The sequence below is a fragment of the Ornithodoros turicata genome, chromosome 1 (assembly GCF_037126465.1).
Source record: "Ornithodoros turicata isolate Travis chromosome 1, ASM3712646v1, whole genome shotgun sequence".
Taxonomy (NCBI): domain Eukaryota; kingdom Metazoa; phylum Arthropoda; class Arachnida; order Ixodida; family Argasidae; genus Ornithodoros; species Ornithodoros turicata.
The window spans coordinates 179,144,268-179,157,355 of record NC_088201.1 but is presented as its reverse complement, the minus strand read 5'-3'; the positions used below and the strand labels follow the sequence as shown (position 1 = coordinate 179,157,355).

Below are 13,088 nucleotides of genomic sequence, written 5' to 3'. Positions count from 1 at the left end.
ACTGTCTGACTCCACTGTCTTCAGAGGTCACTCCCTTTGTTACGTGTGCACACATGGTAGAGAAGGTACACGATAAGCTGAAGAGGTGCCCTGTGTCCACCACACACAAGAAATCCAGACGTGAACGTGCGTTGGAGCAACTAACTGAGACAGTACCTCTCTCGTTCAAAGCAGGGTGACGCAGCGGGAGCCATGGCTGTCACCAACATTATGCCACAAGTGTCGCTAATTTCGAGCAGCTCACTTTGCTTTGCTTTTTCTGAAACTATACAGAGGTCTCCCAAGTTTCTTGGCTTTTGCCAAGAGGTTTGTTTGGTTCCCAGGCAGAAACTTGAGTTGGGTCAAGTGGATCTTCTTGAAAAGCAAAATGGTTCCACTTGTTTTTCAAGGGGACCCACTTGGGATTCCAGCTCGGATTTTTTCTTGAGTTTGGCTATCCCGAAATTCGTTATCCGGACGGAAAAGGACAACTCCCGATGTGCCCTAATGACCGAGGCTTGGCTGCACTTCCCTGTGGGGGACCATATGGGGACCACTGTATGCTGTATGGGGACCACTCCTTGTGCCGAGTATGAAAGCACTGAGATTTTCCCCCCTGCACCAGCCGTGCACTGTCATTGCTCTGCGAGCTATAGAACTGAGTCTTGTTGGAACACACATGGTTTGTTACTGGAAATGGGAATTGATCCAAGGGTCCGAATCCTCCCTTAAAGTGCCACTAAATCTCGCGGCTTCAGAATCCTACCACAGTTATATGTTACTGAACTCTTCTTGTCTCACATTACGTTCCTGCAAAATATTTTGGCTCTACGTGATGTTAGAGAAAATTAATTTTTATTCTCGAGAACTGTGACCTCATGTTAGGATCCGACAGAGTGCCCACCTCTAATCTAGCAACGTTGTTGCTCTCTGTATCTTCCGGGCGAGGCTCACGGGGGTCCCCACGTGGCATATCATACGACCGCTCCGACCTTTGAGAAAACCCAAAGGAGGAAGAAGAAATCTCTCCCATTTTCCTCTCTTTCGATTAGCGCCACGTGACCCTCTCCCCCCTCCCCCCCGACGCCGGCGTCGTTGCTAGGAGAAGAGTGCCCTCTCCAGAACATGGCACCATTGAAATTTGTGGGCTTATGATTACGTCATCCGCTCCTCGCGTAATCGAAACTTGTGGAGGCTCAGCAGATCTTCAAAAATTGACAAAAATGCACAGCGTTCGTAAACGGGATTGAAATTTCGCGTATACAATCCTTGACGCACCTTCATTTTATTGACTGTATGAAACAAACGCTGTTTTCCCATTTCGGAGTGGCACTTTAAGATATAGTTAAGGTAGTTGTGAATGCGGATAGTTACTCCGGGACCCACGAGCTCTCCGGCACATCTTATGCTCTTGGACATTCCATCATTGCTGATCAGGAATCATGTAGAGGAACACCATCTCCTTTGCATTCGAGTTTGTAAAAGAGGGAAGATCCTCTACATCCCTTCCACACGGCAGTATTCAATGAGAATAGAATGCATGGAGGCACACAAAGGGTATCAACCTGTCAGGGAGTCCATTGTTCCTTCAGAAGTTGACATGCTATGCAGTGGACCATGTTTACTTGCATGTTTACTGGGGAGCTGTTCTCCTCAAAAGTAATTGAGCACGATTACTGTACGTCACGAACTGTTACGCAGAGCTACCAGAACACACTCAGCCCTTATTTATCTCTTGCCGGTACCCCTAGCCGTTGTCCACCGGTGTACCCAGCGCATGAACAGTAGGAACGTCGGGGTCGCGCTTTCCTACGACATGGGGACGCTTGGTGCTATACTGAAATAAACAACGGGGAAGGCGGCGTGGCGCATAGGTGTAACAAAAATTAATGCGATGTGGTGATATTTCGTTCAGTGTCGGATAAGCTTCATGTGCATAGATTGCGAAACATTGTGCATTTTGCCACGTTGGGAGTCAAGCGGCGCCACACTGTGGGCTATACACTCTATGCGCACATATCGTGCGCAGGTGCAAATTTCTCTTTCACGGTACAACCTACAGCCTTCCGCTTCGGGCGAGAACATGCAGAAGGGCGGCCTCGCAGTGATATGGGCACTCCAAATAAAGCGCGAAGATTGCAGGATCAAGGGCTCCACTATTGGTTGAGGATGCGTGGCATTCACCCCTGTTCTTCACGCCTTCCTCGCGTAACGACCAATGAGAGACGAGACACAAAGTAGTCGAGGTCGATTACTTTGACGAGAATAGCTCCCCTGTTGGTTCAGTGGTCATTGAAGACAGGTGAAGCGATGACCGCCATGAGCATCACCACTGAACATTCCAAGGAACGCCTAAAAATCTTTTTAGCGTGTCCCGTGCGCAATCTGCGACGTACTAAACCATCACCATGCATAATCCGACCATGAAGAAGTTACCTAAAATAATAATTGGGTTACAGTTACGGGCACTCCTTTCAGTAAGACATTGATTACAGTAATTAGGTACAAAAAATAATTATTTACATCAACTCAACTACCTTTTATGAGTTACCTTAGAGTTGTGGTGGTAGCGCTTCTTCTGTTTTCTACGATATAGCTCACGATTACCCATGTTCGTACCGGAATGCATAGTCAAATCAGTCGACGTCGTGAGGTCGTTTTAGGAATATCGGACAGTTTGTAGCGACAGAACTTCACCCTAGAAGGCGTTGAACTTGTGCTTTTATGAGCTTTCAATAAGAAGAAGGTGCTTTGAAGTCAGTTCCAAAATATAAAGACTGCTGTTTGATCAGAGCGGTTCTGTGGGCGCCAAATATCCAGAAGATTTTTCTTCCTATTTTTCTCGCTGGTGCTGTGGAATCTTTACAGTGCAACCGAAAAGTGAGATCAGCATCTGTGATAGAATTTTTTCCTTCTCTGCAGCAATTGTCACTATTGTTCATGCAGTAGATTGGAATCAATAAAAGCAATCAACAATCAAGTAAAGCAATCAATGCTGAGGGCATCGCTCATAGTCTCAGATTTGAAATATTGATGGAAAATATAGATGCTTGTTCTGAGGGAATTCATACCATTTTGGGCCTTTCGTAGTGCACCTAAACCACGTATTCTTTCGTCATTTTGGTCATTGTGCATCATCAGAGACATGTCTTCCTTTCACACCCAGTGTGAGAGTGTGAAGGTGCTCACTATCGTCTCTTGCATCTTGGGAAGATGAAGAGAAAAATCAACCCCATATTAGGGCAGTTCTGATAACGTCACCGCCACCCAATGCATTTGATTGTTGTTTGGTTTCCGGATGTTAAAGCTCATTTTTGACGCATGGGGCAGCACTGTGCTCTGACAAGATAGCGTATATGCAGGCAAGCTGGTGGAAGAACTCAGGCTTTTACATAATGGAGCACTGTGCTCCTTCATCCTCTCACATTGGGGGGGGGGGGGGGGGAGAGACGCGTCTCTGAAGGTTCTCAATGAACAAGGTAAAGAAAAATCTGTCCATTAATGAATTTTTTGGGGACGACCTAAATTGTTTTTATTCTCAAAACGGCAACGGTATCAGCGGACTCATTGGACCAGATGTTCCAATTGGGACAACCTCGTAACTTCTATAATTAAACAGTTAATTGTTGAAAACATTGCTTTAGGAGGTTGGTGGTGCCTGTCTAAGGAGTGCCCTTCAGTATATGCTATATTGCTGATGATATCATCTCGGAAAAATTTATATATATATTTTAATAATCTGTTAGCAGTTAGCTGTGGCACACTGTATATCAATACAGTATATAAAACGAAAAACACTCATGAAGGAAGAGAAAAGAAACAGAAGTCTGTAACTGTGTCAAGTAGAATTCCCTTTCTTCGATCTCAAGGTCCAACACTTCATCTCTCAAATACAAGTATCGGAGCGGGCGGGCACTTTAAATTTGCGACCTCAATCCTACACAGTGCGGATTATTTGCAGAGGTCGATGTGAACAGCTTGACAAGGCACAGCGAATGTGGTGCGATGTAGCTTTTCAAAAATTGGGAATCTGAGATGCGTCTGGACTGCTATGTCCTCTTATTGTCTGATTTCTGAAATTACAGGGACAAGAGAAGGCACTGCTACGATCTATATTAAAGACCAGTCCACAGGAACTTGTGATCAAGCATCTTCAAGTTACACCATTTTAAAGTCGCACTTCAATATCACCACAAGAACAGTTGAACCGCAATCCAACAACACTGAACTAGGCACTATGGACCTAGTTCGCCTGCAGTTACCTGGGCACCGACTGTTGCACGTGCGGACACATAAGAGAGAGAAGCCATACAAGTGCGATGTCTGCCCTGCAGAGTTCAGGCGGAACGGGCATCTACAGGATCACAAAAGGACACACGCGGGTGAGAAACCGTACAAGTGTGATCTCTGTCCTGCACAGTTCACTCGGAGCATCGACCTGAAGCGTCACAGGAGGACACACACCCACGAGAAGCCATGTAAGTGTGATCTCTGTCCTGCACAGTTCACTCGGAGCATCGACCTGAAGCGTCACAGGAGGACACACACCCACGAGAAGCCATGTAAGTGTGATCTCTGTCCTGCACAGTTCAGTCAGAAAACGGGCCTGAAGCGTCACAAGAGGACACACACAGGCGAGAAGACATACAAGTGCGATGTCTGCCCTGCGGTGTTCAGCCGGAACGGGTATCTACAGGATCACAAGAAGACACACGTGGGTGAGAAACCGTACGAGTGTGATCTCTGTCCTGCGGAGTTCCTTCACAGCATAGACCTGCAGCGTCACAAGAGGACGCACACCGGCCAGAAGCCATACAAGTGCGATGTCTGCCCTGCGGGTTTCAGCCACAGCGGGCATCTAAGAGTTCACAAGCGGACACACACAGGTGAGAAGCCATACAAGTGTGATCTCTGTCCTGCAGAGTTCACTCAGAAAACGGACCTGCAGCGTCACAAGAGGACGCACACCGGTGAGAAGCCATACAAGTGTGATGTCTGCCCTGCGGAGTTCAGCCGGAACGGGCGTCTACGGAATCACAAACTGACACACACGGGTGAGAAACCATACAAGTGTGACCTCTGTCCAGCACAGTTCAGTCAGAAAGTGGACCTGCAGCGTCACAAGAGGACGCATGCCGACGAGAAGCCATACAAGTGCGGGGTTCAGGCACAGCGGGCATCTAAGAGTTCACAAGTGGACACACAAGGGTGAGAAGCCATACAAGTGCGATGTCTGCCTTGCGGGGTTCCGACACAGCGGGCATCTACGAGTGCACAAGTGGACACACACGGGTGAGAAGCCATACAAGTGTGATCTCTGTCCTGCAGGGTTCAGCCGGAACGCACATCTGCGGGATCAGAAAATGACACACACGGGTGAGAAACTGTACGAGTGTGATCTCTGTCCTGCAGGGTTCATTCGGAGTGTATACCTCAAGCGTCACAGGAGGACGCACACCGAAGAGAAGCCATACAAGTGTGACGTCTGCCCTGCAGAGTTCATTCCGAAAACTGACATGCAGCCTCACAAGAGGTAGCACACCGGCGAGAAGCCATGCAAGTGTGATATCTGGCCTGCGGTGTTCATCTAGAGAGGGCGTCTTCGAGGTAACGAGCAGACACACATGGGCGAGAAGCCATAAAAACACGACTTCTATTCTGCAGAATTGAGCCACATCCCATTGGGTGGTGATGGATGTGAAACGTCAGGAAACCCAGTGCCTGTGGAATGACATTTATGGGGCGATCACTGTGAGACAATCGTGTGTGGTACTAGAGATTAAAAGTGATTGTGATGTTTGTTACATCAGATAGCATTAGCTTTATTAATGAATAAATGTTCACATGACCGACACATTTTAGGTACATTGGAGGGACGCTGATTACGTCTGTTAGAACCAGTCCCGGCTTCGGAGGAGGAGGGTTTCTTTTAGAAAGGGCGCTGGTGATGCAACGTCCCTATTACTTGATGTTAAGTGGATTCTCCTCGAATCTGTGCAATGATTGTCCTTGCGTGTGTCATGTGGTAAAGCTGTATCTGGAGTGTCCTCAATCATGACTCTCGTGTGGCTCAGTGGTTAGCCTGCTGTGGGTGCCAACTATCAAGACCGTTTTTCTTCCTATTTTTTTCGCTGGCGCTGTGGAATCTTTGCAGTGCAACCGAAGAATGAGATCAGCATCTCTGATAGAAACATTGTCTTTCTCAGCAGCAGTTGTCAGCGAGGTTCATGCGAAAAAGTGGAATGTTACCGTAAAGCACAGATTGAGAAGTTACCCGTCAAAAAGAACTCGTTACGAGTCAAGTTACCGTGTGAGAGATGTAACTAAGTTAATAAGCTAGGCTAAGCCTAAGCCTGAAATGTAACTCGCAGTTACTGAGTTACTTAAAAAAAGAACGAGTTACTTCCAAATTACTTCGGACACAAAATAGCACTACACAGGTGCAGCGCGCGTGAGCAGTTGAGTTCGACCATGAGTTGCCTGCGGAGGAGTGCAACACGCTTAGATCGTTTTAGTTTATGTTCAACAACTCGAACACTTTGCATCTTACTCCCTGTGGGCGCACAATGGCTCAGCTTGATTTCAATGGCAGCGGTTCTTACTAGAGCCCTGCACAGGCCCCTACCCGGCCACGTATTTCCAAAACATGTCGCGCACAGCCAGCGCGGCCTTCCTTCTCGCACATCGCTCCTCTTGCTGCAGTGCGCATGCTCTTTGTAACCATGGAGACGCCGCCGCCAAGTGGTCGCGTCAGCGCAGACACAACTCCGCCGTCCACGCTTGACCCGCGCGCATGCGCAGTGTAAACGGCAGTGCTCACAGAAATTCTGCGCGCTTTTTAACGCCCTCGCGTAGACTGCGTATCTGATATCCGACTCCTCTGCCTCAGATAAACAAACAAGCCGAAGTGCTAGCCCCTGGCGCTGGCACTCATTGGCTTTTTCGTGAATTACTTGTAGACTTCGTCTGCCTCTGCGCACCAAATCTTTGCTTTTTCCGGTGAAAACACCTCAATCATTGAACAATACTGGGTCATGTCATGTAGGAAAGAGACAAACCCTCGATGGACGAGTTGAAGGTGATTCGTGCCGACTTGTGCTTATGTTTTTGTTGGACACGGTTTTGTATGTGGTGCTATCGATGATAACTGAAGCTAGGAAAAAATGGGGATGTACGGTCTTGTGTCTAAACAATGAACAAACACGTGTGTTCTTATTGTTTGTCACCAACTACAAATGTTTTATAGTATTTATAATAATGAATTTCCTCTGTTGTGCAATATTACGCATGAAAACCCTCAATAGTGCACGCTTCTTCGGAGTGTCAGCTCGCCTTACGTTTCAGAAAATGTCGTCGCTCCTATTGCCATCTTTTTTGCTCAGCGTAATAGCATCACTTCTTAATCTGGCACTTACGCACCACTTAACTCAGTGTGTGTGTTGGTGTTGTCTAGTGCTTTTTTTTTTCTAGCCGCACTTGACAGAGCTTTTCCGTACAAACTAAGCAATGCTACATTCTGACACCGAAGACCGAACCCTCTTCGCACAGGTCGGATGACCAAACACGAACGTGTGGCAAAGGACAGCGGACATCAAGTGTTACCCCGTCAATACTTTCCCATGTGATACTGCAGAAGCCTTTGTATCTTGTGCTATTGTACTAACGTTCCGTTAATTTGCTGTGTAACTCTTCATAAAACACGCTCTTTTTTTGTTTTTCCAATTATGCATTTTATGAATTGTTGTCATAACGAGCTGCTGCCCATTTTGAATATCCTACCTGGGAGTCTGGGACTAACAGCTCCATTTTTTTTCTTTTACAAATCAATCAATGTCCTACCTTTTTCTTACTTTGATTTATGAAGGTGGTGAATGCCATCAGTCACATCACTAACAGTTATATGTCACTTTGGAGGAGCACTTTGAAATAGGGGCACAGCGAAAAGGGCAAACGAGAAAAAGATGCGTCTTCCCTAAAAGAAAACAGTTCTGACGATAGCCCTCAATGTGATTCATGAATAGCATGTTAGAGCTGGATCTGTGTGGAATCGTGTCCAGAGTACAGTTAGTAGCCCTCGGACAATTTAATTGAGCTTTCGACAGGAACGAAGAGCTAGAGCTGCACTACTAACATTGAGCAAGACAGGCAAGGGCGAATCAATTTTAGAACATCATTAGAAACTATATATATATATAAAGACGTTAACTGACTAAATTAAATGCATGTCATCACATGTTAAGGGGCATCTCGTGTTATTTTACTGCATGTCTACTCTTGCTATTATTCCAAACGTGAATTCCTCGATAGCAATAATATAATGCTCACGGTTCGCAAATTGTGGGTTGACTGCACTGCCTGTTGATATGGACAGCCATTATAACGTGTTTTGCCGCTGACGTTTATTACATGTCGCGCAATTAGCTGTGTCATATATGACAGCAAGAGTGATATTGGTGAGTCCACTCTTGATTTGTTTTGTAACTTGCACTACGACTACAAAGAAGTACATTGCAGGAACGTTTGAATAGACCCTTTATTATGTGTTCAAAATAGCAAACCATGAGACAGCATATATGCAGCTCGAATGGTGCAAAGTGTGCCAAAGAATTAAGTCAACTGCAACGTTGCAGAAATGATTTGGTCTGTGTTACACCACAGGTGCACCATTCACGTGTTGCTACAGCATCAGCGCGTAACTTGACTATTCATTCGCGAGCTATTCCATAGCTTCGATGCCACAAAGGACGGCACAAACAGCAAGAGGTGTTCTCATCTTTCGGATGCACTCGGCCGTGCCACTCAAACACATGAATCGCCGTGCGAACAGGCGCATGCGCCTTGTGATCCCGGCGCAGCAGAGGGTGAGGAGGAGCCTCGCCGGCTGTGCGCGATATGTTTTGGAAATACGCTACCCGGCCCGAGCCCGACATTGCCCGCGGGCCGGGCTTGTTATTGGCTGTGTGCTCCGGGCCGGGCCCGGGCCGACAAAATGTGTGAATACCGCGGGCCGGTCCGAGCCAGGACCGACAGAGGACGCAGCTCCAGGCCGGGCCGACAAACATGTTTCCGAGAGTCAGGCTCAACCGTGTCACGCAGCTAATTCCACGCAATGGAGGACTATTAGTTCATATCATCACGTGCTTGCGTCATTCCTGTGCATAGTATTTGCAAAAACAAGCAAGGGACACTGCATTATGCGTATGATTCGACCCTCTATAACATGCTCAAAGCCACTTTACACTGCTCCTGACTCCTCACGTATTTCACAAACATGTTCGCAAAGCTTGGTGAGAAGGATAAGGATTGGTCGATTGTCGACAGCACACTTTACATCCACAAAGACTTGGTAGCGTAACGATAACGCGCTTGCCAGCGTGCGTCCTGGATTTAATTTGGTCTCGTGCTGTTGTGGTGTTAAACGGACAGTTCTTCTATGTTTGTGACCGTGTCTTCGCTTATTAATTTGTGTGATAAGCGCTTGAAACGCATACCTCACTGCTGGAAATACTAGGCCGGAATCTACGCGCTGAGTCACGGGGCCGGGCCGGGCCGAGCTTTGTGCACTGCGTCATCAGGCCGTGCTGCACAAAAACATGAAGGTCCGGGCCATTTTTCGATGCGCCCGGGCTGGGTCTGTCCCGGAGAAGTCGGCCCGTGCAGTGCTCCAGTTCTCACTTCCTGAACAGAACACTGTCATTGATTGAATATCACGTTCTGTGGCATAAAATGCTATGAAAGAACCGGAGAGAAAGCAAGAAAATAAGTGGACGTGAGTGAAGAGCGAGTTAAAAGTAACTTGTAACTTAACTTAAGTTACTTTGGCAAAGTTACCTGTTCCTCTGAAAGTTACCACGGCGCAAAAGTACCGAGTTAAGTTACCGAAAAAAGGAACTCAGTTACAGGAACGAGTTACCTCCACAGTAACCAACCAATAAAAAGTAAAAAATTAACCAATGTTGTAAAGTAGCCAATGTTGACCGCATAGCTCGTAGTGTCGGTAGTGCAATATTGACGTGCCTGTTCTGAGAAAGCCCATACCTTTTTTTGCCTTTCGTAGTGCCCTTTTAGGCGTCTAAAACCGTTTTCTTTCGTCATTTTGTTCATTGCGCATGATCAGAGACGTGTCTTCCCTTCACTTCCAGTGTGAGAGTGTGAAGGAGCACACTATCGTCCCTTGCGTCTTGGGAAGATGAAAAGAAAAATCAACCTCAGATAAGGGCAATTCTGATAAAGTCACCGCCACCCAATCCATTTGAGTGCTCTTTGGTTTCCGCAAGTTAAAGCTCATCTTTGACGCACCCTCCTGCTCCTTCATCCTCTCACACGGGGGAGGCGGGAAGGACACGTCTCTGAAGATTCGCAATCAACAAAATAAAGACAAAAATTGTCACCTAATGAATTCTTTTTGTGAACAACCTTATTTTTTTGTTTTCTTTGTTCTGGAAACGGCAACGCTATCGGGACCGAATGGACCAGATGTTCTCATTGGGACAACCTCGTAGATATTATAATTAAAATTTTAATTGTTGAAAGTTCATTAAGACATAACCTTAGGGGTTTGCTGGTACCTGCCTAAGGAGTGCCCTTCAGAATATGCTATACTGCTATTGATTTCATCTCGGAGAAATTGATACATATATTTTTCAAAATCTGTTTGCAGCTAGCTGGGGCACACTGTATATCAACATATAAACACTCATAAAGGAGAAGAAAAGAAACAGGAGTCTGTGACTGTCCCAAGTTGAAGTCCTTCCATCTCAAGGTCCAACACTTTATCACTTAAATACAAATACCGGTGTGGGCGGGCGCTTTAAACTTGCGACCTCAATCCTACACAGTGCGGATTATTTGCAGAGGTCGATGCGAACAGCTTGCTTGACAAGGCACAGCGAATGTGGTGCGATGTAGCTTTTCAAAAATTGGGAATCGGAGATGCGTCTGGACTGCTATGTCCTCTTATTGTCTGATTTCTGAAATTTCAGGGACAAGAGAAGGCACTGCTACGATCTATATTGAAGACCAGTCCACAGGAACTTGTGATAAAGCATCTTCAAGTTACATCATTTTAAAGTCACACTTCAATATCACCACAAGAACAGTTGAACCGCAATTCGACAACAATGAACTAGGCACTATGGACCTAGTTCACCTGCAGTTACCTGGGCACCCACAGTTACAAAAGTGGAAACACACGCGAAAGAAGCCATACAAGTGCGATGTCTGTCCTGTGGGGTTCAACTGCAGCAGTCATCTACTTGTTCACAAGGGGACGCACACCGGTGAGAAGCCATACAAGTGTGATGTCTGCCCTGCGGAGTTCAGCCGGAACCAGTATCTACAGGATCACAAGAGGACACACGCGGGTGAGAAACCATACAAGTGTGATGTCCACCCTGCAGAGTTCATTCGGAAAATGGACATGCAGCCTCACAAGAGGTAGCACACCGGTGAGAAGCCATGCAAGTGTGATATTTGCTCTGCATAGTTCAGCCGAAACGGGTCTCTACGGGATCACAAGAGGACGCAAGCGGGTGAGAAACCATATGAGTGTGGTCTCTGTCCTCCAGTGTTCATTTACAGCATAGACTTGAAGCGTCAGAAGAGGACGCACATCGGTGAGAAGCCTTACATGCCTTAAGTGATGTCTAGCCTGTGGAATTCATCTAGAGAGGGCACCTACGAGCATCTACATCTAACAAGCAGACACACATGGGCGAGAAGCTATAAAAACACAACCTCTGTCCTGCGGATTTGAGCCACATCATTTAGCGAGAAGCCACACTGGAGCATTTTCTGTTGTGCAAAGTTGAGACAGAGCAGAAACCTGCAGATTTACAAGCGGGTGTTCATGGGTGTGAAGCCATACAAATCCAACCTGTATCCTGCAGAGTTGAGTCCTGATTCGAATTCTGGTGCCGGCTGTGCTGTCTGGGGTTTTTCCTCAGACGCTTTCAGACATACTTTTGTCGGCACAGTTCCCTTAGAAGTCGGCCCAGGACGCAGATCCCCCGGGGCGTCAGTCCTGACGTTGCCCACCTCTGTGAGAGTGACAACGGCGAACCCTTTCACCATCATCATAACTCTCCAGTTGTATAATTCGTCTTTTGCAATGATTTCAGCTCAGAGTAATAAATTTACTCCAAATAAATTGAAACCCATTAATTGTATTACCCGGATTACTGCGATATGCAGGAAGGAGTTGACTGCACGCCGCAGGTAGCCGCTACCCATTTCATCCCATGCCTTCATAAAAAACTGTGTGACTGAGTCTGCAACCAGGAATATAGCGCGTGCCTTTGCTTATTATGCAGTCATGTCTTGCTTCCGGAGCTCATATATCCGGAAAACTTGTTGTCCGGACTACATTACCGGGTACTCTCATGCTACCATTGGGTGTCTGCCATGCGTCGATTGGAAGCTACCATTGGATTAGTTATCCGGGATTACCGTATCCGGACAATAAGTAAGAGGACCAATCGTGCAGGTCATGCTGATTCGCTTCTCCGGAAAAGTGTCAACGTCCTCTATCCATGGCGTGTGCTGTGTTCGCATTGTAACAGAAAAAGGTCATATCTGACTGGGGCATTCTGTACTGTTTGACTCCCCTTTCTTCAGAAGTCGGTCCCTTTGGCGCGTGTGGGCACACGGTAGAGAAAAGGTACTCGATAAGCCGAAGAGGTGCCTCGTATCCACCGGGTGCAAGATATCCACATATCCAGGCTGTCCGAAAGCATTGGGTGTCAAAGACGAAAACACGTGCGGGGGACCAACCTTCTGAGACATATTGCCCCTCCTTGAACAGCACGGTGACGCAGCTGTTGCCGTGGCTTCATCCAAACTCTTGTAACACGCATCACTAATTTCAAGCACCTCAGTTCTCACGATTTTTTAAAGTAAATATATTTTGCTTGTTTCCGTTTCTGGAGCTATGAAGTTTTTGGGTTTCCTCAAGTGGGTACTTTGGTTCGGTCATCCGGAAATTTGTGGTCCGAAAGAAAAAGGACAACTCCCAAGGTGCTCGGTTAACCGAGACATCACATGGCTATTCTTCCCAGATAGAGTGACCGAGGTGAGCGCTGTACAGGGACCACTCCTGTGTAGAGATGCGA

At 46.8% G+C, this 13,088-nt stretch overlaps 2 protein-coding genes across 7 annotated transcripts in view; both read left to right on the top strand.

Moving 5' to 3' along the window:
- Window positions 1-6,015, top strand: part of LOC135378838 (zinc finger protein 271-like) — a 41,125-nt gene extending 35,110 nt beyond the window's left edge. For 5 of the 6 annotated variants that reach the window (XM_064611949.1, XM_064611950.1, XM_064611951.1 and 2 more), the window contains one exon: window positions 4,065-6,015. In XM_064611949.1, the coding sequence (XP_064468019.1) occupies window positions 4,065-5,191 (1,127 nt within the window). In that variant the 3' untranslated portion in view covers window positions 5,192-6,015. The remainder of the gene's footprint in view (window positions 1-4,064) is intronic. The other variant, XR_010418587.1, reaches the window with a different exon arrangement.
- A 5,098-nt stretch (window positions 6,016-11,113) lies between these two features.
- Window positions 11,114-11,617, top strand: LOC135391057 (zinc finger protein 233-like). Its single transcript, XM_064621149.1, has 2 exons — window positions 11,114-11,415; window positions 11,470-11,617. Exons 1-2 carry the CDS (start codon window positions 11,114-11,116, stop codon window positions 11,615-11,617), a joined length of 450 nt encoding a protein of 149 aa, XP_064477219.1.
- The last annotated feature ends 1,471 nt before the right edge of the window (window positions 11,618-13,088 follow it).

Bases quoted from the DNA above. Each gene is read 5' to 3' on its own strand.
- LOC135391057 (XM_064621149.1), top strand. From the start codon at position 11,114: ATGGACCTAGTTCACCTGCAGTTACCTGGGCACCCACAGTTACAAAAG. The intron at 11,416-11,469 runs GTAGCACACCGG...TGCATAGTTCAG, and splicing joins GACATGCAGCCTCACAAGAG to CCGAAACGGGTCTCTACGGG.